The following is a 26,595-nucleotide window of genomic DNA, read 5'->3' as shown; positions in this document are numbered from 1 at the left end:
ATCTTGCAGTACTGTGCATATAGTATTTTGAAGCTGAGAGGAGCCTAGAAGGAAAATAGGGGTAGGGCTGCACAGAGTAAATGAGTTACTATCATCATCATAATTCCTAACTTTTTCTGAAGTTTCCCATGTAATATTTGTCAGTTGCCAAGCTTAAAAGCTGATGCAGCTCTTGTCAGTTGAATATTTATATATATTTCATTCATCTGTTCATTTCTGTCATCAGCCATTTCTGCCAGTTTCCATACCTGACTCATTTATCATCAGCGTGGCCATCAACACCTTCCACCATGAAACTCCCTCTCATACACCGTTTTCACCACTTCTGTGATATCCTTTCTCCTGTATGAGACCAAGTCATCTAACATGCTGTTTTATCCTTTGATGAATACTCTTCACTACCCTGTTTCATATCTTTCCCAAATCTTGATTTTGCATCTTATCCAACCTATTCTATCCAGGTGTATTCCATAACTCCCATTTCCAGTGCTATTGCTCTTGCCTTTCAGCTTAAGCTCATTCCATACAAGTGTGTCACACCCGTATGTTAACACTTTCCTGACCAAGGGGTTGCCAGATTATTTGACCACTCACTGGAGTAATCTTTCCTGTCATTTTTTTTTTTATTATTATTATTATTATTGTATTATTCTTGGGGTGGCAGAGTTATCATGATTGCTAATGAGTGTAGATTAAAGTAAGAATGTGTTGCAGCACAGGATGCAGAAAATTCAGCAATTAACCGTGCAATACAGCACAAATAAAAGAATACCAAGTAGTAATAGTGAACCAGGAAAAAAGATACATTTATATATCTATATTACTCATTGTTTGATTGTTGATGGTTTCGTATATATTTACTTTAATTTTATTCATCTTGAGCGATCTTTCATCCTGAAGATGATGTTATTTTCAGAATCTAGATAAAATACAGTACATTAGAGTTACAGATTTTGTACTACAGGAAAGTGGAATGTTTTCTGGCGCGGGAAGTACGGGAGCGACCAGAGAGCTTGGGATGTAGCAACCAGTGTCTGTCTGCTCAGCGCGGGAGTGCTGAGGCCACACCCTCTCCAAATTTCAAGGCAATAGATGATGTTCTAGAGTTCTGGCGAGTAGTTTTTAAACTGATGCCATTGGGTGTAGGATGGTTAGAAACAGGAATTTTTTAACCGATGCTGTAGAGTCACATGGTCAGGAAAGTGTTAATGTGGGTACTAACACAACATTATACAGTCATCTTGCAGCTTCTGTGCTCAGTTATTCATTTTGTGTTAAGACTACAGTACCAGCCACATATCTTTGTCCCGTTCTGCTTCCTGCTTCCTTTGCATTCTTTTCTGTCACTTCACCAAGGTACTTCACCCCTTCAGGCCATGGACATACTTTTTATTGTGGTGATGCCAGGTGATTTAATTCAGCTTAAAAGAAACCCCTCAGGCCAAAGGGCATAGAAACAGTGGCCATTAACCATTTCTTCTTTGGGATGTACTTTGTACTATATGTTATTCTGACTAATGCTGGACAGTCTGTGGAGCATGGGAGAGATCCTTTGGGGTGAAGGGGGTAAAATCCTCTGCCAGTTCAATTGCATTTCCATTAACCCTTTTGGGTCGCAAATAGGTCTGTATGTCCAGTCTGAAAAAACGAATTTTTGACCAGATAATCATGTTTTGTAAATTCAGAGAAAAATGTAATATTCATGCATAATGAACTAATATGCACCTGTCTACAAAATATTAGGGCTTTACTTATCATAGAAGAGCCAAAATAATGATGGGAAGTTGCGTAGCAAGTGGGGTGTGGTGTCACAAATAGATGCATTTCTGTATGCAAAATGATAGATACACTCCTACTCATAAATCTGTGTTATATCTTCTCAATTGGATTGTCCAATACCAAGGAAATGAGTAATTATTGAGAGAAATACTGATAGCATTGACCAGCTTCCTGCCACAGTTTTGAGATGCGCTCAAATAGGCAAGCCACGATCGTAGCCAGGAGATCCTTACTGATAAAGCCACGATTGTGGCTGGTAGACCTGAAAGGGTTAGTACATCAGATAGTGATTAACCTTATTTCTCAGCATCAACCTTAGACATGACTGCATTCAGACTTTCATAAACCTGAACCAGTCTGCAAAGATCTCATTCATTATTATCAAGCCATACAGCATTTTCCATACATATCATTGTTGAGATAGGTCATCCCTTACTGTTTCCAGATCATAGTGAGCTTTGCTTATTTCTGGAACTCTTCCTATGTCCTATATATATAGTGCACTCACTAGTTCCGCGAAATGTGCTTTCTCGAATAGCAGTTTCGCGACGCAAAGGAATGTTCCTCTGCAAGGAGTCTTGCAATTTTACTGAGAGTTTTGCAAGCCCCGGCAGCGAGTGATTGCACACATATTCATCTCCTCAGTCACTTGTTCACAGCGTTGGTGAGCGTGATGAGCTCCCACTGGAGTTTAAGGGCTTTGACGTTGAGGCATCAGGAAGTGGTGGTATTTGGGACTCAACAGTGGTGGCGGGGAGCAGTGAGGGGGCAGGTGGGGTAAATATACGCCTTGTTTGAGGCAGTAGAAGCACCTTACCAATTCCATTGATATTCCAGTTTGTTTTCTGTATTTTTCTGAGTCTTTTCAGGGTGATAAACTACCTTTTCCTGCTGAAGAATTTCCTACTATTTATCAGCACATTCCTTAAGCTGTACCTATGATTGTTTGTTTACGGCATAATGGAAGAAATCTTACTTAGTGTACTGAAAGGTGAATTTCATTTCCCAAATTCCCAACTGGATGCCAGGTTAGGTTAGGTTAAGTTGGGTTTGGTTATTTTAGGTTAGGTTAGGTTAGATTAATTAGGCACAGTTATGCTAGGTTAGGTTAGATTTAGTTAAACACCTGGGTTAGGACAGTCCTTCCGCCATTAGAGCTGACCAGTCAATCAAGTTGACGTGATGGGAGATAGCTAAAAACAATGGAGGAAACAAATTTTGCATGAAATATTTGTTTACCACCCCAGAAATGTTCAGAAAAATACAACAGACTATCAGGAAGAAGAACTGATTTGCAAAGGTGTTTCTGCTGCCTCAAATAAAGCGTATGTTTACCGGCAGGTGGTAACTAACCACCACTCCCAGTCTTAGAACTCATCTTCAAGCCTTATCAAGCAGATCTGCCTATGTGTCAATGTTAGTAGAGTCTTTAGTATTACGGTTCTGTATCATCATCATCATCATCCGGACCTCCTCTCCCACCTTAGGGCAGAGTGAGGAGTAGCAATGTCCAGACAGCCCAAATTTTCCAAATCTAATGGGCCACACATCCTTTCACTTACCATTCAAGGCCCTGGAATCCTGGCACTACCTGATACACCAAAAACATTCACCACGTTCTGTAGCTTCACATACACGTATCCGACTGAGTCAGTCTGGACGCTGTCACATTAAAAAGGGGTACCAAATCCCTGACCATGCGCTTCTCCTCACAATATTCATCCAACCAGCTCGATCTCTAGTCAGTTCCCTAGCCTCACCAACTTCCAAACCTCTCTTCCTCACACACTCATCCACCATATCCCTCCACCTTCTCCATGGCCCACCTCGCCTCTTCCCTCCTTCAAATTCGCTGAGAAATACATTTTTCACCACTCTTTTCTTATCCATTCTCTCCACATGACCATACCATCTCAGTACACTCTCTTTGATTCTGGTGTCCACCAACTTCCTCACTCCACATCTTTCACGAACCATGCTATTTCGTATCCTATCCACTCTCTGTACTCCACATACATTCCTCAGCAGTCCCATCTCCACTGCTCTCACTCGACTTTTCATCTTCATTCCACACCATAGTCTAACATCCGTGTGTTAAAGTTGGCACTAACACTCCTTCATGTAAGCCTCGTGCAGCTGCAACACTCAAGCCTCTGTTTCTTATCAAAGCCTTCATTGCACCAGCTACTTTTCTTCCTTGTGTCACTCAGCTTTCCACTTCTTTTGCACATTTTCCTCTTTTTTTTTTTTTTCTAGTGCTGTATCAAGGTATTTGACCTCTCGCGAATTCCAGTCTCTCTCTCCATTCACTGTAACATCGCACTGGGATTCATCTTCTCTCTCAGTAACCATCACTTTCCTATTTTCTACGTTTACTTTATAGGCACGACGCTCACAGACATCAGCAAGACTCTGCACGAATGTACCAAGCTCCTTTCCAATATTTACTAAGTAATCCCTGTACACTCCGGATGCCCACTTTCCAGACTCCCCACTTACCAGACATTGTGGGCCTGGGCCTTCAGAACCCAAAAATGGTCCAAAAAAAGAAAAAAGAAAAAAAAAGAAATCCCCCCAAAATCCAAATTTTTCCCCACCTGTAGTTTGAAATTGGCACGCGGCACTGCACGGTGCCAAACAGCTGTTGTTTATGCACGGCCCCTTCACCCCTTCCTTCCTTCCTCTCCCCTTCCTAGTCAGGGTTGCCATTTGGTACTTTTCATTACCAAATGTGGGCCAATATGGTATTGAAAAGTTTGTTTGGTAGTGAATCAGCATGATCCATTACCAAACAGATTTTTCACATGGGTGAATGTACAGAGAATGGAGATGGTGGACTGTCTGCTCTCTTTGATTAATCTGCTAGCATACATAGCACAAAAATAAACATGCTGCTGATTATAAGGAGAGTGATTATTTCTATTTGTACATATAATTAGTGAAGAATAAATGGTTCCTTTAACCTCTTAACCGCGGGGCGTCACTTTCATGACGCTTGGGAGCAAGGGATCATACCGCGGGGCGTCGCTTTTGTGATTCTGTGTTATTTTGAATTCACCTGGGCTTCCAAGTGGGGGCTTGTATCATCTGTCAGTACTGCCAATGTCCAACAATAGTCAGCACTGCTAATGTCATCTGTACTCCCATCGATTGTTGACAATATAGCTATTTATCCCCGTTCTTGACTCCCCTCCCTACCTGCCCTCCATTACCCTCTCCTCTCGCCTGCCCGGCCGCACTGCGCTAAGCAAATCTTCCCTGGAATTTTCCACTGATTTCATCCATTGAAATAAGCCCTATGCCCTATTCTTATACAAAATAATTTACAGTATACAAAAAAAAAAAAAAAAAAAAAAAGTAACTGATAGTGCCATACACCTGGAATTGGCTAATTATCACCTGCCAACACCTCACGTGCACTCATTCGCTAATTTTCGCTGTTTATTTCCCCTTGAAATATGCCGTATAATCTATTTTCGTAATAAATATACATATAAGGAGGGAAGGGAGAAGCCTAAGTGATATTTACATTCACCTGGAACTACCTAATTTATAATGTATTGTCTAGATTTCCTGCCAATCATTTCACTGCTATATATTAGCTGTGTCAAGAGGCTAATGTTGGCAGTAATGCATTTCCCTAGGTAGGCCACCACCCCGGCCCTCCCTTATCAGTTCTCTCTCATCTTCCGAAGAGGGGGTACGCCTGTTCCTCTTGCTGACTTCAGGGCCTTTTTCACCCCCATGCAAAGGGCCCTGTGACCTTTACCCCCTACTAAACCTCGTGTGGAAAGAGGTAAAGGGCTGACAATTGATAAAAGAGTGACTACGATCTTTCTATTGAGTAAAACAGTGCAAGTGGAATTGTAAATAATGTGTAAACAGCAAGTGAAATTAATGAATGTAAATATACGTGAACAATGGAAAATAGTTTTATAAGTTACTTCAAGTGACAGTGCATAACACAGTGTAAATAAAATAGAAATGTAAATAACGTAAATAAAATAGAGAACGTAAATAGAAATGTAAATGAGTAGTATTATAAGAATACGAGTATATATCCTAGGAGTAATGAAAGTGAAAGTTTCACTCTAGCATGTCTGAATGCTATGAGTTATGAGAGTGAAGGTGAAAGTGACATTCACTCTCAGTGCTAGTATACAGGACGAGAAAGTGAATGCTACGTATTTTACTGAAAGAAATTGAATCCCTACAGTGACAATAAACTAATACTACTGAAGGAAACTTATGGATAAAGACTGTAGATATATATAAGTGTTATATAGTAATAGAAATATAAAGTGTGAGGGGTTTTATGAATAATAAATGACAGAGTACCAAGAGCGAACTAGCGCAAGTGCGACGGTCAGACGCGCTCGTAATTTTCATTGCTTTCACAGTGGGTTTTTTTTTTTGGAGTATGGATCCCAAACTACTTGAAACTCATAGAGTAGTGTTTATAGTGTTAATATCTGGCTGTGGTAATCATATTACGGGTTGTCGGGAAGTGTAAAGTGGAGACTTCATTACCCAACTTCAGAGGTCTCCACAAGTCCTACGGTAACCGACGAAGGCTCAACAAACATTCCAGGAGAAAGCTGAAGGTATGTGCCATAGGCATATGTAATTTTAATATTCTAGGACTAATAACTGATTTTTGGCAAATATTTTTTGAGAGTCTGTCGGAGCCCGAATAACCCTGCGGCACACTCAAAACATTGGTAAACATGCCTGCGGTGTAGGGGTTAAGAATCTGGTAATCAAAAGTTAAATTTGGTAATGAAAATTGAGGAGTTTGGTAATCTGGCCGAGCTCAGATCTGGCAACCCTGTTCCCAGTTACCGCCTAACCACTGTCGAAGGTAGATATATCGCAATGGATGCCGCACATGCTCGTTTTTGTGAATAAACAGTGAATAAACTGCAATACCTCACCACTAGACCACATGGGAATTTACAGTGTTGTGCAGTGTTAAGAAATTAGAATTTAGAGTGCAAAGGATTTGGTGTGGAGTGCAAAGTGGCGGTTGAAACTGGCTTGATGCAATTAAGAACAGAATGTGCAGTGTTAAACAATTATAACTCACAGTGCAAGGAATTAAGTGTAGCACAGCACTGTGTTACTGTTCGTGCTTCAAGAGCATTTTTACTGTACGTGCTTCAAGAGCATTTTCACCACTACCAGAGCCTTAGAGGAGGCGGCCACAAAGGTGCTGTAAGTACCCTGTACACTGCTAAGTATTTTCCATACCTCTAATTCCTCATTCTCTGGTTCCTTCTCATTTATTTCATGCTTTATGTCCATTATTGGTGTGAATTGGGTCTTAAATAGGTGCTATGCATGTCCAGTAGGGAGTTATTTAGGTGGCTTTAAAAGTTAGGGTGGGTTAGGGTCCATAAGTACCAGTCCAGCAGGCAGGGGCCCACTTTCCGGACGGGACCACTTTTCGGACATGCCTTTGGCTCTATTACGTCGGATAGTGGAGGGATTACTGTAGTATTGCATCATCAGCATACAACAAATTTGAGATATTCCATCCATCACCATTCATTACCAGTGCCATTCCCCTCTCCATTACTCTTGTTGTTACTTCTTTCATCACCCCATATATACTGTATATACATTGAACAACCATGGGGACATCACACAACCTTGACACGCCCACACCAATCGTGAACATCACTTAGATGCCCATTAACCCATACACATGCCACACTACCAACATAAAAACTCTTCATGGCACCTAGCAGCTTACCATCTACACCATAAATGCACAGAACCTTCCACAATCCTTCTCTGTCTACTTTGTCATATGCTATTTCCAGATCCATGAATGCCATAAACTCCTAATAGTCCTTCTCACAAGCCTTCTCCACTATCTGTCTCACTGCAGATACTTGATCCACACATCCTTTGCCACTCCTAAAGTCACCCTCTTCATCACTCACTAGGACTTAAGATATCTCTCTTACTTTCTCTTTAATAATTCTTCCCTATACCTTCTGCACCACACTCAGTAAGCTGATGCCACGATAATTCATGCACACACTTCACTCACCTTTATTTTTGTACAGGGGTACAATCACAGCCATTTTCCACCCTGCTGGCACAGTTTCACTCGTCCATGCCTTCTTACATATCTCCAACAAGCACTTCATTCTTCTCTCTCCCTTACACTTAGTCATCTCTGCATACACCTCATCAGCCCCAGCTGCTTTCCTGTTTTTCATCTGCTTCACAGCGTTCATCACTTGTGCAGGTGTCACATTTCCTGCGCTTCATTCCTTCTCTGCACACTCCCAAAACCAATCAGGTTTACAGTGGCTCTGTTCTCTTTATTCCCATTCATCAGGCTTTCAAAATATTCATTCCATCTGGTCCTTACTTCATTCCCATGGGTTAATAGTCTACCACCTGCATCCTTCACACCTTCACATTTCTTTCCGCATTCACTTCTACATTTTCGCACCTCTTTCCAGAATAACTTCCTGTATTCAGAGTAGTTTGCATTCATTTTTCTTCCTAGATCATCATTTACCTCCTTTTTCCTCTTCACTAGTCTCTTTATGTGCTTCTTGCTCTCAATATATTCATTTCTTATTTTAATTGAACCCCTGTCCTGTAACCACTCTAGCCACTTCTTTCTCTTTTCCTCCACTGCCCTCATAACCTCCTCATTCCACCATGCCGTACCTTTCTTCTTTGTTGTTACTCTTGCCACACCACACACCACTTTAGCATTTCTAACTAAGCAATCCTTATATGCATTCCACAGGCTGTCCAGATCCATTTCATTCCAAGTCTCTGATTCTAACTCCTCCCCTGCTTTGGTCCTGTAATCATCTGCCATTTATTTGATCCTCAGCTTTTCAACTTTGTCTTTCTCCCTGACTGCTCCTCTCTCTCCTGATCCACCTCACTCCTCTCAGCTTGATCTTGCATACCACAATCATATGATCTGACAGACCTCCACATCGTCCTCTCATGGCCCTTGTATCAGCATCCATTCCCAACATCGACCTCTCTTCGAGCACGTAATCAATCAGGCTCCTGTCAATATGATCCCCGTTCCCTCTATATCATACATATTTATGTACATCTTTGTGTTTCAGATATGAGTTACAAATGCACAACCTTCTTTCCTGACACATATTCTTCAGTCTATCTATCTATCTATTGCCAGACGCCTCAATCCCGTTTGGGGTGGCCACAAACAAATCGCCTCCAAGTCGCCCTGTCTCCCGCCATTTCACTGCCCTGCTCCCAACTCACACCCCCCTCTCTCATATACCTCTCCATCCCATCCCTCCATCTCATCCTCGGCCTCCCCCTCCCTTTTCCCCCCTCCACCTCGCTCACATACACTCTCTTCGTCAGTCTTTCACCCTCCATCCTCTCCACATGGCCAAACCACCTCAGTGTGTTCCTCATAACGCTTCCTATCACATCCACATCCACACCACAATGCTCCTTTATATCCTCATTTGTCAGCCAGTCTCTCCATGTGACTCCACAGGCTCCTCTTAAATAACTCATTTCCACTGCTCTCACTCTTGACTTGTGTCCTTCCAACAACGTCCAAGCTTCACTTCCATACGTTAGAGTTGGTATCACAATACTGTACTGTCATGTAGTAACTTTTTCACTTCCATGCTCACTTCCCTGTTTCTTATCACTGCTTTCAAAGAACCAGCAACCTTTCATCCCTGCTGTACCCTTTCAAGCACTTCACCCTCCAAACCTCCATCCTTACTCATCACACTACCCAAGTACTTAAATGTACTCACATTTTCCAATTCCTCACCATCCAACCTCGCTGTACATTCACTGACTTCACCTCTCTCAAACACCATCACTTTACTCTTCCCTACATTCACCTTTAGATTCCGTTTCTTACACACTTTCCCAAACTCATCCACCAAGCCTTGCAGCTCCCCTTTGTCTTCACTCAACAACACAGTATCATCTGCAAACAACAGTACATGGAGTTTCCAAACACTATCCTCTCTCACAAGGGCCACTCCAACATCCACTACCCTACCTTGTACCTCTTTTATTACCCCATCCATGTACAGATTGAACAACCATGGAGACATGACACATCCCTGTTTCAACCCAACTTTCAAAGAGAAAAATTCTCTTAGTTCACCATCCACACGCACTGCAGCCTTCGCACCATCGTACATACTCTTCACCGCATTCAACAACTTCCCATCTACTCCATATATTCTTAACACTTTCCACAATCCTTGTCTATCCACCCTGTCATATGCTTTCTCCAGATCCATGAAAGCCGCATACAACATCTTTCCCTTCTCTAGAAACTTTTCCACTAAAGATCTAAGAATGAATATCTGATCTACACAACCTCTTCCCTTCCTAAAGCCTCCCTGTTCTTTTCCAACTAATTTCTCTGTTCTTTCTCTAACTCCGTCAATAAGTATCCCACCGTACACTTTTCCTATTATACTAAGAAGACAAATGCCCCTATGATTACCACACACTTCTTTTTCCCCTTTTCCTTTGTACAAGGGAATAATTATACCTGACTTCCAATCCTCCGGGACTCTACCTTCCTCCCAGACCAACCTGCACATCTTCCACATCCATTCTACTACTATCTCTCCACCATGCTTCAGCATTTCACCACACAGTCCATCAATTCCTGGGGCTTTCCCCGATTTAACTTTCTTCATTGCTTCCACAACTTCTGTCCTACTGATTTCTTCCTGTCTTCTCACCTCCCTCCTTCTCCCAGCCATTCCCCAACCCCTTATACTCGCATTACTTCCATCCTCTATGTTCAACAATTCCTTAAAGTGTTCTCTCCATTTGCTCACTTTTTCTCCCTTCTCCACGAGTAATCTACCATTTTTAACTTTCACTCCCGTACTAACTTCACTTCCACCCTGTCTTACTCTTTTCACCTCTTTCCAGAACATTTTCTTACAGTCCCTCCACTTTACACTTAAATTCCTTCCAAATTCCTCATCCACTCTCTTCTTACTCTCTCTTACTAATCTTTTCACCTCTCTCTTTCTTTCTACATATAACTCTCTCTTCCGCCTCTCAACTTCTTCCACGCCCCTATTTTTCATCCATTCATTGTATGCTTTCTTCTTTTGTGCCACAGCCTGTCTCACCTCTTCAGTCCACCACGCTGTTCCTTGCACCCCCCTCTGTCTTCTCTTCTTTCCACACACCACATCACATGCTGCACATATTTCATCTGTAAATATCCTACACACACCTTCCACGTCTCCCATCTGCTCCAGTTCATATTTGCCCAATCGTCCCTCCACTTCTCTCTTATACTCTGCCTTTTTCTCATCCTCTTGTAACCTTTCCACTCTCCTTGCAACTACTCCTTCCTCTCGTCTTTCCCTTCTTCTATTCCTCCATCTTACTTGAATCCTAATTCTGGCCACCACCAAGTAGTGGTCAGAAAGTCCACTCCCCCAACCTCTATATGCTCTTGCATCCATTACACATCATCGTATCCATTCATCCACACACACATAATCAGTCATTGCCTTCCTTTCATTCAGTTCACCACCCACCCTTCTCATCACTCGCCATGTATACCTGTGGATCATTTTATGCCTGAAGAGGGTATTCTTCAGTCGCTTCCCGTTATCATTTTCTCCTGGTACTCCATTACAACCCATTATGTTATCCTCTGGACCAGTGCCTACTCTTCCATTCATATTGCCCATTAAGATCACTTTATATCTCCTTGGCATTTTTCCCAACACTTCATCCAGCTCATCCCAAAACCTGTCTTTCTCACTCCTATCCTCACGTGGTGCATACACTACAATCACTGCCACTTTCACTCTCTTAACCTTGAACCTGACATACACTTCAAGCTGACATATCTGTAATCTTTCATTCCACTCGGCCACACCTCATTCATCAACAAAGCAACTCCTTCTTTGCATCTTCCTCGCCCATTCTTGCCTGATCTTACAGTTCTGTAATATAATATATTTCCCTTTAACTGTATGTAATTTATAGTAAGGGTATTATGTCATTAATGGGTAGCTAAGGGGGAATGAGATGGCTGACCCTGAAACCATTTACCACCTATTATGTGTAAAGTATATGCACGAGTTTCGCGTCACGATTGTGGTATCAATTAGGAGGGAAACTAGTAAATGCACTGTATACACTGTCTGTTCTATGTGTCTATAGCCAGACACCATAATCCCTTACAGGGTGGCCTTTTGTCTTAGAGTTAGTTGTTTTACAGGGAGGGGCACTAACCCTCCGTCAACCCACTTGCTGACACGTAAGGAACATGTATGGGTTGGTTATATGGTTACCACCCAGCGTTGTAAATTGTTTCCTGGCCTACAGGAAACCATTAGGCTTGTCACTCAATGTAAAGCCACCTGAAAAGGAAAGAAGAGTAATAAAAAGTGACAGGAAAGATGGAAGAAATAGGAAGAGAGGAGGGCAGACAGAAAAAATGATAAAGGTGAAGGAAGAAGTAGGCAGCACTACATGATGTCAGTGGATGATGGTGTGTGTGTGTGTATATATATATATATATATATATATATATATATATATATATATATATATATAACAATACTGTAATCAGGACACACACACACACACACACACACACACACACACACACACACACACACACACACACACACTGCTGTACATACAGTATACAGTAATCGGGATGATCCAGGATCTTGACCCATAGAGTAATTACATGTAAATTTAAAAAAATCCTTAACAGGTCTGTACCACCTTGTTTCATTGCAGTTTGTAATCATTAATGTATGTCAGATTTTTCCGTGTTTATCATCAAATGTGCCGTAAAGTAGTGTTGAACATTATATGGCAGTGACATGTAAGTGACAGTTCATAGGGTCAGCATCTCTGAAAAGGTCAAAGAGATGGCTGCATTGCCATACACATACACTCCCACAAGACCCATAACAAACATATTTTGTGCATTATTCTTTCCTCATCCTTCTGCCTACAGGTGACTTTACACTCCCTCTTCTGTCTTTCTTTCCTTCATTCTTTCCTCTTCCTTCTGCTGTAGGTGACTTTACACTGAGTGACAAGCCAAATGGTATCCTGTACACCTGGAAACCATTTACTACGCTGGGTGGTAACCATATAACCAAATTTTGGCGCCTGGTGGTTTATTGAGTAATCACAGCACTCCAGTTGGATTGAACCAAGGGGTGGTCGAGGTTTATTGCTCACGTAATACCACTCAGGGATAAGTGAGGCTGGTCACTCTTATCTTAAATGTCAGGACCAACTTGCCAAGCCTTGGGCTGCTACGCTTCTCATGGGGCAATGTAGGATTTTTTTTTTTTTTTTTTTTTTTTTTTTTTTTTTTTTTTTTTAAATAATGCGAGGAAGAAGGAACCAAAGGCCATGAGCCGACAGTAACAGTTCCCTCAAAGAGAAAAACAAAATACAATAGAAAGCCAAATTCAAGATCTGCTCATATTGAGATGCCTGGACACACTGCATTTGAAAGACTGGAGATCATAGGCAGCAGGAAATACAGACAGAGGGAGACAGTTCCAGAGCTGACCTGTTGCATAAATGAAAGACTGGGAGTAACGGTTAACTCTTGCATTAGAGAGTTGGACAGAAAAGGGATGAGAGTTTGCTGCCAGACGGGTGCTACGCAACCGTCGTAGAGGTGGAGGAATGCAAGCAGACAGTTCAGAGGAGCAGTGACCATTAAAGTAGCGATAGAAAAGAGATAAAGATGCAACAGTGCGGCGAAGAGACAGAGGTTGAAGGGAGTCAGTAAGAGGAGGAGAGTTAATGAGATGAAAAGCCTTTGACTCCACCATATTGAGAAGGGCTGTATGTGGGGAGCCCCCCCACACATGAGAGTTGTACTCCACACAGGGGCGGATAAAACCCCTGTATAGAGTCAACAATTGTGCAGGGGTAAAGAAAGAGCGGAGTCGGCTTAGCACACCCAATCTCTTGGAAGCAGATTTTACAAGAGATGTAATACGATCTTTCCAAGATAAGTCCTGAGTAAATGAAACCCCAAGCATGTTCAAGGATGATGCAGGATTAAGCTGAATATTATTAAACATTAATGGGTTGGATGATGATGATCGATGATATTATGTTTGTCACAAATCTGGGTGACAGATGTGGAAGCAAGAGATATATACCTACATCAGAAACATTGGGCTATTAAGTTGGTTTGGAATATAATGTGGTTCCTGGCCTTTAGTTCCTTCTTCCCTGCTTAAAAAAAAAAATAAAAATAAAAAAATAAGTGAGGGCACTGACCATCCTGCCAAGTGTACCAGCATTGACAAACCAAATGGTTTATTGTAGCCTTGGAGACCATTGACTACATTGGGTGGTCTTAAAAAAAAGGTATACATGGTAAAGGCACACCAGCTGGATGTGGCCCAATTATATCTGAGAGGTGGTTGGGATTTGTTGCTCTCCTAATGCTACTCAAGGAAGAGCAACTGATCATTCGTGCCTTAAATGTTTGGACTGAGCTGCCCATCCTAAGTCCCTGCAATCCTGATGGGACAATAAAAGATTAGGTAACAGATTCCTGTGGGGCAGGACATTAGGACCATAAGATCTATATATCCTCACAGCCATAGGGACGTACCGTAATGTACCTTTGTCCCACCCTCAGCATCAGTAGTGAGTCAGCCATTCAGATTTCCATTGACCCTCACCCATGTTTCACAATCATCATAAAAACTCTCTTATTTTAAATGTTTCTCGTAATATAATTGTCATTGTTGACCTTTTCAGATCATTATTTTGCCATTATCATCATCATCATCATTATCATTATCATCATACTATCCTTTAATTCCTGTCTAAGAGATGAGTAAGATTTAAATCCAGGAACCAAGCAGCAGAAAGCACAAAACCGTAACTATCAAACAGCATGCACAGTGAAATCAGTCACACAAGCATTCGCTTATCATCCAAGCCTTTTAAAATCTTGGCTTCATCTCAGCAGAACCAAAGGGGGGGGGGGTTCAGCCACTGTTCTGTACATCTCCATACATATTTTATCCATCCATATTGATTCTTTGTCAGTGTCTTAGCTTCATCAACTTCCATGCTTTGCTTTCTCAACATCCTCACTTATCTGTCCATCCAATCTCCCTGACATTCTTAACCTCCTTCCATCATGATACAAACTCGCTTTTATATACGCTTTTCACCACTTTATTTAAATCCATTCTCTCTGTATACCGTGCCGTAAACACACACTTGTACAGCAATCCCTCAATTTTCCGACGTAATAGAGCATCCAGGACAATGCTAGACACAAGGAAGACAATGCGTTAACAACAAAAATCCACAAAATACCTTACCTGTATGAACAGTACCCCTCCTAATTGTGGCAGTGTTTTTCAGTCTTTCAGTTATGTAGACATCAAAACATACATGGGACTATGCAAAATGCTGTAATGCTAGGCATTTAGCCACTAAGAAAACAATGCATAAACAACAAAAATCCACAAATAAATGAAGAAGACAAATGTTGCAAAAAGAATTTTATTGAAGTACAATACTTACCACCCAGTGAATGGCAGACATGCATTGCAACCTGCTAGCCACTAGTTGGTGTACGGTAATCCCGTGTGGTCCACTGGCAAACATAACCACTAGTGGTGGCCGTATCAGTACCAAAATATTGATGCTTCTGATACTAACTTTATCTGCAAGTATTGATACTGATGGCTAGGTATCGATTACTATGAGTACTGAAATAGACTTCCTAATTAACTGAAAACGTATTGTCAAAAGTACTGTTTCATTGACAAGTGATGATTTTAAGATTTATTGGTGCACTGAATGGCACTTTTGATGCTCATGTTTCCCTAAAATAGTGGCCATTTAATTATTTTAACCCAGACTGAGCCTGTTGAGTAGCTGTGATTTTATTAAATTTTTAATTAGTTCATCAGACTGAAAAGGTATTGATGATGAAACTACCCAGTTGTTGGTATTGGTGATCGATACCACCGATACTGGCCAACAGAGTAATTGGTATTGTATCTACATTTAATTACTGGTGTCGCCCATCACTAGTAATCACGTAACAGATGTCAGAAAACTCCTCCTCCAACCATTGGAGCTTGACTTAGAGTGGGGATGTGTGGTAACTGCCACTGGTCACAGTGATGCCATGTCTGTACTGTCTGGTGAGACAACTTTGACCATCTGGTAAGGAGGTAGTCGTTTCTGGTCAGCTGGTGGGTTACGTTCTTTTACCAGTGTGTGGCTTGGTTCAGGAGGGGGGCCAGGCAATTTTGACCATCTATTAGTGAGGCAGACAGCCATTACTGCTCAGCTTGTGGGTTAGGTTCTGTATTACTTGCGCGGGGCTGTTAGTTCCGAGTGATCTGGGAGGCCAGAGGACTTTGTCTGTTCAGCGAAGAAGTGGACGGCCATATTTGCTCAGCTTGTGAGTTAGGGTTTATTACTCTCGCTTGGCCAGAGAGGCCAGCTGGCCACCAAACCGACTTTTTAAATTTGTAGGCCGCCCAACCGTCAATGTTGGAAATTTTATGTTCATATACGGACAAATAAATCCGGATACCGATATAATAGAGCCAAGGCCTAACATTCAGATTCAGAGCTTGTCGGATGTGGAGCATCTGGATATTTGAGTGATTACTGTCCTTCCTCACTCCAGGTCTTTCATGAATCTGTGTGTTCCTTAGCTTTTCCCGTTTTAGCAGGCCATACATATTCCATAACAGTGCCAAGTCCAGCCCTCTCTTGGCTCTGCAGACTCATGACATGGCAAACTCTCATACCTGTAACCCAGGGGGTGCACTAATTCATCTTCATGCAGTCCTTTTCCAGCCTTCATACTCAGTCCTGTGTTTCATTTCAAGATCCTTATATTACCAAGTATTTTTTATCAATGAACCATTATTCGTCATGTCCTGTACAGCACACATACTCCTCTCTTTCCTGGTACTGCACTGGATTACACAAGGTTCTCCACCAGTTTGTCTCTTCGTGTTCGACGTGTTACACCACATCACTTTTTTTCTCTTACAGCCTCAACTTGAGTCTTATCAGCATATAATTTCAAACCACGTTGCTCACACTCATTCACAGAACTTTGAACCAGTCGTCAAAGGTTCTGTTTACTTTAGGAAACAGTACAGCATCCTTTGCACACATCAGATTTGAAATACTCCACCCATCATTACTCATTTGTGGCTTCAGTTTCCTTTCAGTAGCTCTTGACTTGATCTTTGTCATAACCCCATCCAGATATACATATTAAGCAACCTTGGGCACATTAAGAGGTCTGTCCAAAAAGAAACCATCTTTTTAAATAGCACATCAAGTAGCTGGTTGTGGAAGCGCTCTGTAGTGGCAACTTTGAGCTTAAGCCTAACACTACCCGCATCACACCACGTCACTTAGTCATCAAGGTGCATACGCTTGAGTGAATGTGTGTTTAGTGCACATGGCAGTTTGTTGCAGGTTGAACAAGGAAGGATCTTGAAGAGCAATGTGTCTGTGTGAAATTCTGTTTCTAATTGGTAAAAACTTTTACAGAGGCTTTTCAGATGTTGCAGCAGGCTTATAGGGAGGATTGTTTGAGCCGTATGCAATGTCACAAGTGGTTCCAGTGTTTCAGATTTGGAAGAACATCCATTGAAGATGATGCCAAATCTGGATGGCCATTCACACCAAGAGACAACGATTATGTTGAGAAAGTGCATGCTGTGATCAGTGAAATTGTAACGTGACTGTCCGTGAACTTTCTGAAGTAGGCATCTGAAAAAGTTCATGCCACACAATTTTAGCCAAAAAACTGGAGCTGCATTGTGTTTCTGCAAAATCTGTGCCATGTTTGCTGACAGACGAACAAAAAGAGAAGCTTTTCACAGTCAGTCAGGAGCCGTTTGATTGAATGCTGATGAAAACTTCCTGAAAAATGTCATATCAGGTGATGAAACGTGGGTGTATGGGTATGATATAGAAATAAAAAGGCGGTTGTTGCAGTGGGTTGGAACCTCGTCACCTCGACCAAAAAAAGCACGTTAGTTGTTCAAATGTGAAGGTGATGATGATCATCTTTTGTTATTGGAAGGGTATTGTTCATCATGAGTTTGTTCCACTTGGTTAGGCAGTCAGTAAAGAGTTTTACTTGGACATACTGAAGCATTTGAGGGAAGCAGTGTGAAAAAAGAGGTCTGAGGTTTGGACAAACAAAACTTGGATGCTGTACCATGATAATGCACCTACCTGTATCGCTCCATATCCCTGACTTTTTGGCAAAGCTTGAGACACCTATCGTCCCCCAGTCACCCTACTTTCAAGATTTGGCCCCTGTGGACTTGGATTTGGTGTGTGTGTGTGTGTGTGTGTGTGTGTGTGTGTGTGTGTGTGTGTGTGTGTGTGTGTGTGTGCTTGCTTGTTTCCAAAGTTGAAATCAACTCTGAGAGGTCGCCAGTTTCAGATGATAGACAAGACAGAAGAAAATTTGCTAAGTGCATTAAACACACGTTCACTCAAGCATGTGTACCTCGATGACTGAGTGATGTGGCTGGTGTTGGACTAAAGCTTAAAGTCACCGTTACACAGCATTCCTGTCATGATCATGCTGCGCTGGGTAGTTGGTGCACGTTGTTTCTTTTTGGACAGACCTCGTACACTTACTTTTTTCTTTCCAACCTTGATACCAAACCAACCACTCAGACAGCCATCTAATTTTACTTGTGCTGTGCTATTTTTATAAAAACTGTGTAGTAGATGCTTCAACAGTTTTTCATTCGTCATTTATACATCAAATCTTTCATAATCCCTCTCTGTTCACCTTATTACCCACATTTTTCAGATCCACTAATGCCTTAAAGTACCTTACATGTAGCCTATCATAAGCTTTCTCCACTGTCTGTTTCAGTGCAGTTGATCCATGCATTCCTAACCACCCTTAAAGCAACGTTCATCACTGGCATTATGATATCCTCCCTACCTTCTCTGTTATCATTATTTTATACACCATTCCTACTACACAGCAGACATATGCATCCAAAAAGTAAACACCAATGAAGAAAACTGAAAAACAGAGATGTAAACGACATGTGCAAAGGGTATTGGAGTAAGTGACAGTGGAAAGGGAAGTTTGTGGAAACCTTGGTACAACATGCCAAAGGAGGTTCTTTGTATTTGGAGGATCTTGGCTAACAGATGAGGGAGAGTAGGGTGATGTATGAAAGTTGAGTAAGAGGAGGTCAAAAGAGAAAAGTGATCAAAATGAAGCCATTGCTGGAGTTTACTTAAAGAGGAAGTACTGAGAGTAAGATGTGTGTGTTCCTGATAGGCTGTTTTGTCCCCTCAGTCAGATTATGTAATTTTTACTGTATTCTTTCCACCATCAAGACATGTGGCGTAACAGGACACTTGACATACAAGGCTGCTGGTCTGTGCTGAATAAAATTGTTTGGACCCAACAAGAATGGAATAAAAAATTATGTAGTCTGACTGAAGATGTTAATACTGTACTGCATATAAGTGTATGTATTTGTGTATGGATGGTGATGGGAGAGGCCAAAAGAGTTGCAGAGATGCAGGTCAGGTGAGAGAGAAATTTTGGAAGCTGATGCAAGCAAATTATTTCCTGCTTATTCCCAATGTTAAACAAGACCTTTACATGATTATTGAGAGTTTGGCGAACGTTTATGAGTGGCCTGATCTGAAAGGTGAGTTGTTGCGAGAGGTGACTTACAGTGTGATGTGTTAGTGAACAATGAGAGATGTGAATTAATGGAAGATTTTACAGTACTGTCACCTCTCCTTTTCTCTCCATAAACATTGAAAAGTAGTGCAGTGAATCGGAAACAAAGGACATTGATGACAGTGATTTGTAGCCAAATAAATAATTAATTTTGGTCGTTGCCGATGGTGTTATAAGTCTGTAGGAAGAGAGGAAATAGAGACAGTGGGACTTTTCCGTTCTTAACCGTACCTTTTTCTTTGTCAGAGCACATGGAGGAGCAGGAGAGGTGACAGAGCTTTGTTGTGGACTGTAGCTCGATTGTGAGATTAGAGAGGGTGTGACAGTGAAACAGTAAAGTGGCTGGTACTATGGAGGCCCTGATATGGAACAAAAATACAGGCACTTCTCATAAGTTAGTGATGTACAATTTATCACAGCTTTATCCATACAACTGATACTGTAAATTGGGGGATACTTGCAAATTGGACTGACTGATGGCAATGAATTTTTTTTTTTTTTTTTTTTTTTTTTTTTTTTTTTTTTTGTAAATAATTCCAGACTTAACTGAAAAAAAATTTGTAATGTCTAAAGAAGGCAACCTGCAACATAACCTTCCTGTGTAGTTCAGAGGCTGGAAGGGAACCGTATGAGTGTATTAATACCCACATTAACTCAAGGATATGGGACACGTATGGCTTGAGTGTGAAAAGCCAAGAGTGAGGGCATTGGTAGTGGGATTGTTGTGTTGATTAGGTATAGCAAGAAAGTAAAAGTAAAAGATGTGGATTAAGGAAGCCTGTTTATCAAAGGACAGAAGAGTTTGTGCTGAGATAGTTATGGTCACAAAGAGAATGGATGGAACAGAGGTGGTGAAAAGGGACCATATAAGTGAGTTTGAAGGTGACAGGAAGGATGGAAGGCTCGGAAAATGTTTTTTTATCAAAAGTGACTGTGTGAGAGAGTGAGACATGGAAGTCTATCTATCTATCTATTGCCAGACGCCTCAATCCCGTTTGGGGTGGCCACAAACAAATCGCCTCCAAGTCGCCCTGTCCCCCGCCATTTCACTCCCCTGCTCCCAGCTCACACCCCCCTCTCTCATATACCTCTCCACCCCATCCCTCCATCTCATCCTCGGCCTCCCCCTCCCTCTTTCCCCCTCCACCTCACTCACATACACTCTCTTCGTCAGTCTTTCACCCTCCATCCTCTCCACATGGCCAAACCACCTCAGTGTGTTCCTCATAACGCTTCCTATCACATCCACATCAACACCACAACGCTCCTTTATATCCTCATTCGTCAGCCTGTCTCTCCATGTGACTCCACAGGCTCCTCTTAAATAACTCATTTCCACTGCTCTCACTCTTGACTTGTGTCCTTCCAACAACGTCCAAGCTTCACTTCCGTACGTTAGAGTTGGTATCACAATACTGTCATGTAGTATCTTTTTCACTTCCATGCTCACTTCCCTGTTTCTTATCACTGCTTTCAAGGAACCAGCAACCTTTCTTCCCTGCTGTACCCTTTCAAGCACTTCACCCTCCAAACCTCCATCCTTACTCATCACACTACCCAAGTACTTAAATGTACTCACATTTTCCAATTCCTCACCATCCAACCTCGCTGTACATTCACTGACTTCACCTCTCTCAAAGACCATCACTTTACTCTTCCCTACATTCACCTTTAGATTCCGTTTCTTACACACTCTCTCAAACTCATCCACCAAGCCTTGCAGCTCCCCTTCGTCTTCACTCAACAACACAGTATCATCTGCAAACAACAGTACAGGGAGTTTCCAAACACTATCCTCTCTCACCATGGCCACTCCAACATCCACTACCCTACCTTGTACCTCTTTTATTACCCCATCCATGTACAGATTGAACAACCATGGAGACATGACACATCCCTGTTTCAACCCAACCTTCAAAGAGAAAAATTCACTTAGTTCACCATCCACATGCACTGCAGCCTTCGCACCATCGTACATACTCTTCACAGCATTGAACAACTTTCCATCTGCTCTATATATTCTTAACACTATCCACATTCCTTGTCTATCCACCCTGTCATATGCTTTCTCCAAATCCATGAAAGCCGCATACAACTTCTTTCCCTTCTCTAGAAACTTTTCCACTAAAGATCTGAGAATGAATATCTGATCTACACAACCTCTTCCCTTCCTAAAGCCTCCCTGTTCTCCAACTAATTTCTCTGTTCTTTCTCTAACTCTGTCAATAAGTATCCTACCATACACTTTTCCTATTATACTAAGAAGACAAATGCCCATATGATTACCACACACTTCTTTTTCCCCTTTTCCTTTGTACAAGGGAATAATTATACCTGACTTCCAATCCTCCAGGACTCTACCTTCCTCCCATGCCAATCTGCACATCTTCCACATCCATTCTACTACTATCTCTCCCCCATGCTTCAGCATTTCACCACACACTCCATCAATTCCTGGGGCTTTCCCTGATTTAACTTTCTTCATTGCTTCCACAACTTCTATCCTACTGATTTCTTCCTGTCTTCTCACCTCCCTCCTTCTCCCAGCCATTCCTCAGCCACTTACACTCGCATTACTTCCATCCTATACGTTCAACAATTCCTTAAAGTGTTCTCTCCATCTGCTCACTTTTTCTCCCTTCTCCACTAGTAATCTAACATTTTTATCTTTCACTCCCCTGCTAACTTCACTTCCACCCTGTCTTACTCTTTTCACCTCTCTCCAGAACATTTTCTTACAGTTCTGGAGAGAGGTGGAAGTTAAGAAAACAAAGAACTGACAGTGGATAGATCAGTGTGGTTGAAGTGTGTTTGGGTATACATCTGGTAGTGTTTTGTACAGCTAACAGAATGGATGCACCCCACATGTGATTTGAGACCAACGTAACCAACTGGAGCACATTGTTTTCGTGGCTTAGAGCATTTATGAATCTGGAAAAAGAAAATGTCATGATAAACAGGGAGAAACTTTGGATACAGTACTTCATTCGTATGTGTGGTAAAATAGTGGGCAAAGGTACATGAATGTTTAAACCTAAGGGATGGTTGGGGTTGGTTAATCACAAAATGCCACTGAGGGTCAGCAGGCTGGTCTCTCTTCTTAAATGTTTAGATTTAGGGGGAAAAAATTGTTGAGGGCCGTGAAGAGCTATGATGGTGATATTGAAACCTGACTAATGGTAGAGAATGATCCAAAAATTGTTGAGGGCCGTGAAGAGCTATGATGGTGATATTGAAACCTGACTAATGATAGAGAATGATTCAGTGAGCATTTGGTTTTAGTACTGTAGCTGTTATTACTCAAAGATGCCTCTTTGATGTCTGGTTTTGCCATTAACTGCACAGCACATCACACAGAAATTGCCATGTTAAAGTATTGCTGCTGCACATAAAGCTGATAGGACAATTTGTATTACCTGTAGTTTTTTAAATTCTGGTATCATTTAACTCACCCCTGGCTTCAAATGAGGACTATCTGCATTAGTGTTAGAATGAGGCAAGGGCGTGTGATGTCCCCTGGGTTGGGTTGTTCAGAATATAGTCTATAGAGAAAGGTCAAAAGCTGAGTGAAAACAGGAGTGAAGCTGGTAGAGAATGGCTAGTTGGAATATTTCAGATCTGATTGATGAAAAAAAAGGAGGGCGAGGAACTGGAAAAGTTAAATAATCACAGCCAGTTGCATACATGTCCCTTTTGAGATATTGAGGCTTGAAGCTAGGGTAATGAATTCCATGTTATTGAGGGGAGATGGGAAACTACTAGTGTCTGTTACCTTGTTTGTGCCCTGTATGTAGTCCAGTTCATGTAAGGGTAGGCCAAGTGTAGGTCCTGTTTATTGATAACTACTACAGTAATATGCCTCACCATATTTGCGCCCCCTTTATAGTCCAGTTGATTTAAGGGTATGTAACCAAGTTTATGTCGTGGTGGTTGAATATTACTAATATGCCCTACCCTGTCTGTGCCCCTCCCCAGCAAGCCCAGAATGCAGCTGCTCACCAGCCTTCCCCCACATACCAGGAGGGAGCGGCACCGGCTGGCATGAAGGTGGAGGCAGGGGACCAACAGTACGTATCACCCCCACCCCCTCCACCGCCGCCCCCACCGCCGCCTCCACTGCCACCACCTCATACACCCCATACCATGCCAGAGCCTCACCACCATCTTGGAGGGTCATACCCACCCTACCATCACCACCACCATCACCACCATCACCACCACTCCCACCACCACCACCACCACCAAGACCTGTCGCAGAATGACCGGAAGGATGTGCTTTATTAACACTGCTTTGAAGCATTGTTCCTCTCCGAGTTGTGCAGTGTCAGCTGTAAATGCAAAACCTTCACCTGAAAGGAAGGATTTTAGTACTGTACCTTTTGTGTAATGTAAGTAAATCCCTTCCTGCCTTTATTAGGTAACCTTCGTAATGACTAGTTATTTTGAATTTTATTGAAGCAGGAACCAAAGGGGATGGCAGGTATATAATGACATGCAGTTGATTTAGTAATGTAATTTTACATATAACATGTAGATTTACTTCTGTTATAATTTTCTGAACTGAAAATTTTCCATGATAATCATAGGCCTAGCTGGAAGTATTAATGGCCATATTCCAGGTGCCCTTGTGAAACAGCTGCACTAAGGCTGATGTGTCACCAGCCAGGATGCCAGGACACCTCACATATATAGAGGAAATGAAAAGGTATTTGTAAAAACTCTTTGTGGGATCACCAGTGTTGGTTATAACTAGCTTGAATATTTATAACACAGTCCTGTATATGGTATAAGTGAGTGGAGGAATACAACTGTGTATGACTAATCTTGCTAGGAGGTACAACATGAGAGGTCAGAGAATATTAAAAGAACAGTTTATGGAGTAGTGATGCTGGATAAGGAGGCATGAAGTGTAGTAGAAGGGTAGAAAGATAAAGAACACTTATGGTTAACAAAAAAATGTGTGAACCTAAAGAAATAGAGTGAAAGGTAATATTAATTGGGGATATGGCATTGAAAATGTGTTAATGGTAGTTTATAATAGTATTCACACAAGGACTGTGAGGGAAGGATGGAATGTGTGTAATGTAGACGGGACGAGAGATGTCTGAGGATGTGAATAATAAAACGAGCTGTGTTGTACTACGACTAAAAGTTTGCTAACATTTCTCCATCAGCTCAGGCAGTAAAAAGTATTATGTGAAATATTTTTGTAATAGCAATGTGACACACACACAGCAAAACATGCAAGAATGGAGAATATTGTCTGGTGTGTGAAGAAGATTGAGAATTAAAAAAGATAGAACATTGTGCTTGCAGGGGAAGGTTGGCAAACTTTTTCTTGTGATAGTATGGTACCTGTCTGATGAAGTGGTTGATGAGATTAGACAGTCACACAGCTTGCAGAGGAGGCCAACTGGAGAGCAAAACAGTATTTTGGAAGCGTAGGATGGGTAGTAAAGATTTGAAGAAGACAATGCCATTGCATTAACAACATTTACCTCTGTCAGCCCCACAAGTGAATGAAACTTGGGTGATTTGTGAGAAGTACTGTAATGGAGATTACAGATAACCTTGCAGCTGTAGATTAGTGGAATTTATGGTGGAAAAGAACCAGTGGGTGGTACCCGTGCAACCCAGTGCATGCCTAGTGACCTAGTGGGGTAAGGTGCTCCAGCCACACGGGTCCCCAAAAGGGTTTACATCCAAGGGTTGATTCAGGTTTATTGTTCATGTAATGCTCCTTAGGGGAGCAGCTGGTCACACTCACCGTAAATATCTGCAATGAGTATCCTAACCCCAAGCCCCTGTGTTCCTAATGGGGCAGTAAAAGATTGAATGATGGATGGATGGATGAACAGAGTGATATATTGCACAACACTGGGCATGGTAGAAGCAGCAGAGGTGACTGGTAAAACAGTACTTAGTCGTGGAATGAGCATGTGTAAAGAATGCATGATGGTCCACTGGTTGGAGTGCCTCAGTCAGAGTGATGGTCTTGTATAGGTTGAGTACCAGAGAGGTCACTCAAAGTTGTCCAGGCATGTACTACCACCAAGAGGGGTAGGCTTTTCATGTGCTGGTTATGTACTGGACTACATTAGCACAGCCTTGAACCTATCTTGGAAGGGGATAAATGGGATAGGCAGTTAACATTTATAAAGATAAGGTTCTTACAAAGATATGAGTTGCAGCAAAAGACAGCGTTAACAGTGGGATGGCAGTGAGAGTTAGAGGAAGAGATTTACACTAAACAAACGTAGCCTGGAAGCTTTGAGGCCATCGTTAAGTGAAGGGTATTGTTGTTATGTGAAATAGTATTGAGAGTTGTAGGTGGATGTTAAAACTGTTGTAGCCTGAAGACATTTGGCCCCAAGACCGCTATGATTGGAAGGTTCTCAGGAGGGAGCAAGGTGTGAGTGGCGAGTGAGATAAAATGCCCTGCTGTGTGTGCAATGGCTGGTACTGACAGTCATTCTTACCTTGTACACTGGCTGGGATGTTGTCAAGAGGTGTTCATTATCAGTGCTATGAAGTTTAAGTTGATTGTACAGTAAGTCCTTGTAATATGGCCCCCGCTTCCCTGACCCCGATCCTTTTTTTTTCTAGCTAGTAGATGTACAGTAGATGACACAAAAATTGTCAAGTAAAGTTCCATTGCTACCTGTGAAGCTGGTTTGCCACTTCCCTCAATTTCCAGTATCTGTTGAAAATTTTTAATATTTTTTAACATATAGCAAGGACTGCCTGTATTGTGAGGATATCCATGTACAGTAATGTCTCGTTACTGAAACATTTGGGACGCTGTGCTCCCGTTACCCTGACTAAGCTTGTATCTTGGATGCCCTTTACAAATAAATAGGATAATTAGTGTTGATAGACTGATTGGAGGGATACTCTCAGGGTCGTATTAGTAAAACTGGGAATGTGAAGGTAGAGACAGACCCCTAGTTTTTGACGATGTTTTCTTAGACGTGTGATCATAACAGAACTTGTCTGACCTTTCTGATGTGGAGTGCCGGCCAATCACACTTGAATATAGTACGTGTGCTCGATAA

At 41.9% G+C, this 26,595-nt stretch overlaps 1 protein-coding gene across 1 annotated transcript in view; it reads left to right on the top strand.

Annotated features, from left to right (window-relative positions):
• LOC145406028 (uncharacterized) overlaps positions 1-26,595 on the top strand; it is a 47,184-nt gene extending 20,589 nt beyond the window's left edge. Inside the window, exons 6-9 of the mRNA XM_080277215.1 lie at positions 23,516-23,712; positions 24,177-24,245; positions 25,893-25,950; positions 26,527-26,595. Coding sequence (XP_080133341.1) covers positions 23,516-23,712; positions 24,177-24,245; positions 25,893-25,950; positions 26,527-26,595 — 393 coding nt within the window. The remainder of the gene's footprint in view (positions 1-23,515; positions 23,713-24,176; positions 24,246-25,892; positions 25,951-26,526) is intronic.

This window comes from Coenobita brevimanus, chromosome 69 (genome assembly GCF_032717465.1).
Source record: "Coenobita brevimanus isolate Jiangsu-jjx chromosome 69, ASM3271746v2, whole genome shotgun sequence".
Classification (NCBI taxonomy): Eukaryota; Metazoa; Arthropoda; class Malacostraca; order Decapoda; family Coenobitidae; genus Coenobita; species Coenobita brevimanus.
The sequence above is the reverse complement of the archived record's forward strand: the minus strand, read 5'-3'. Positions and strand labels throughout refer to the sequence as shown.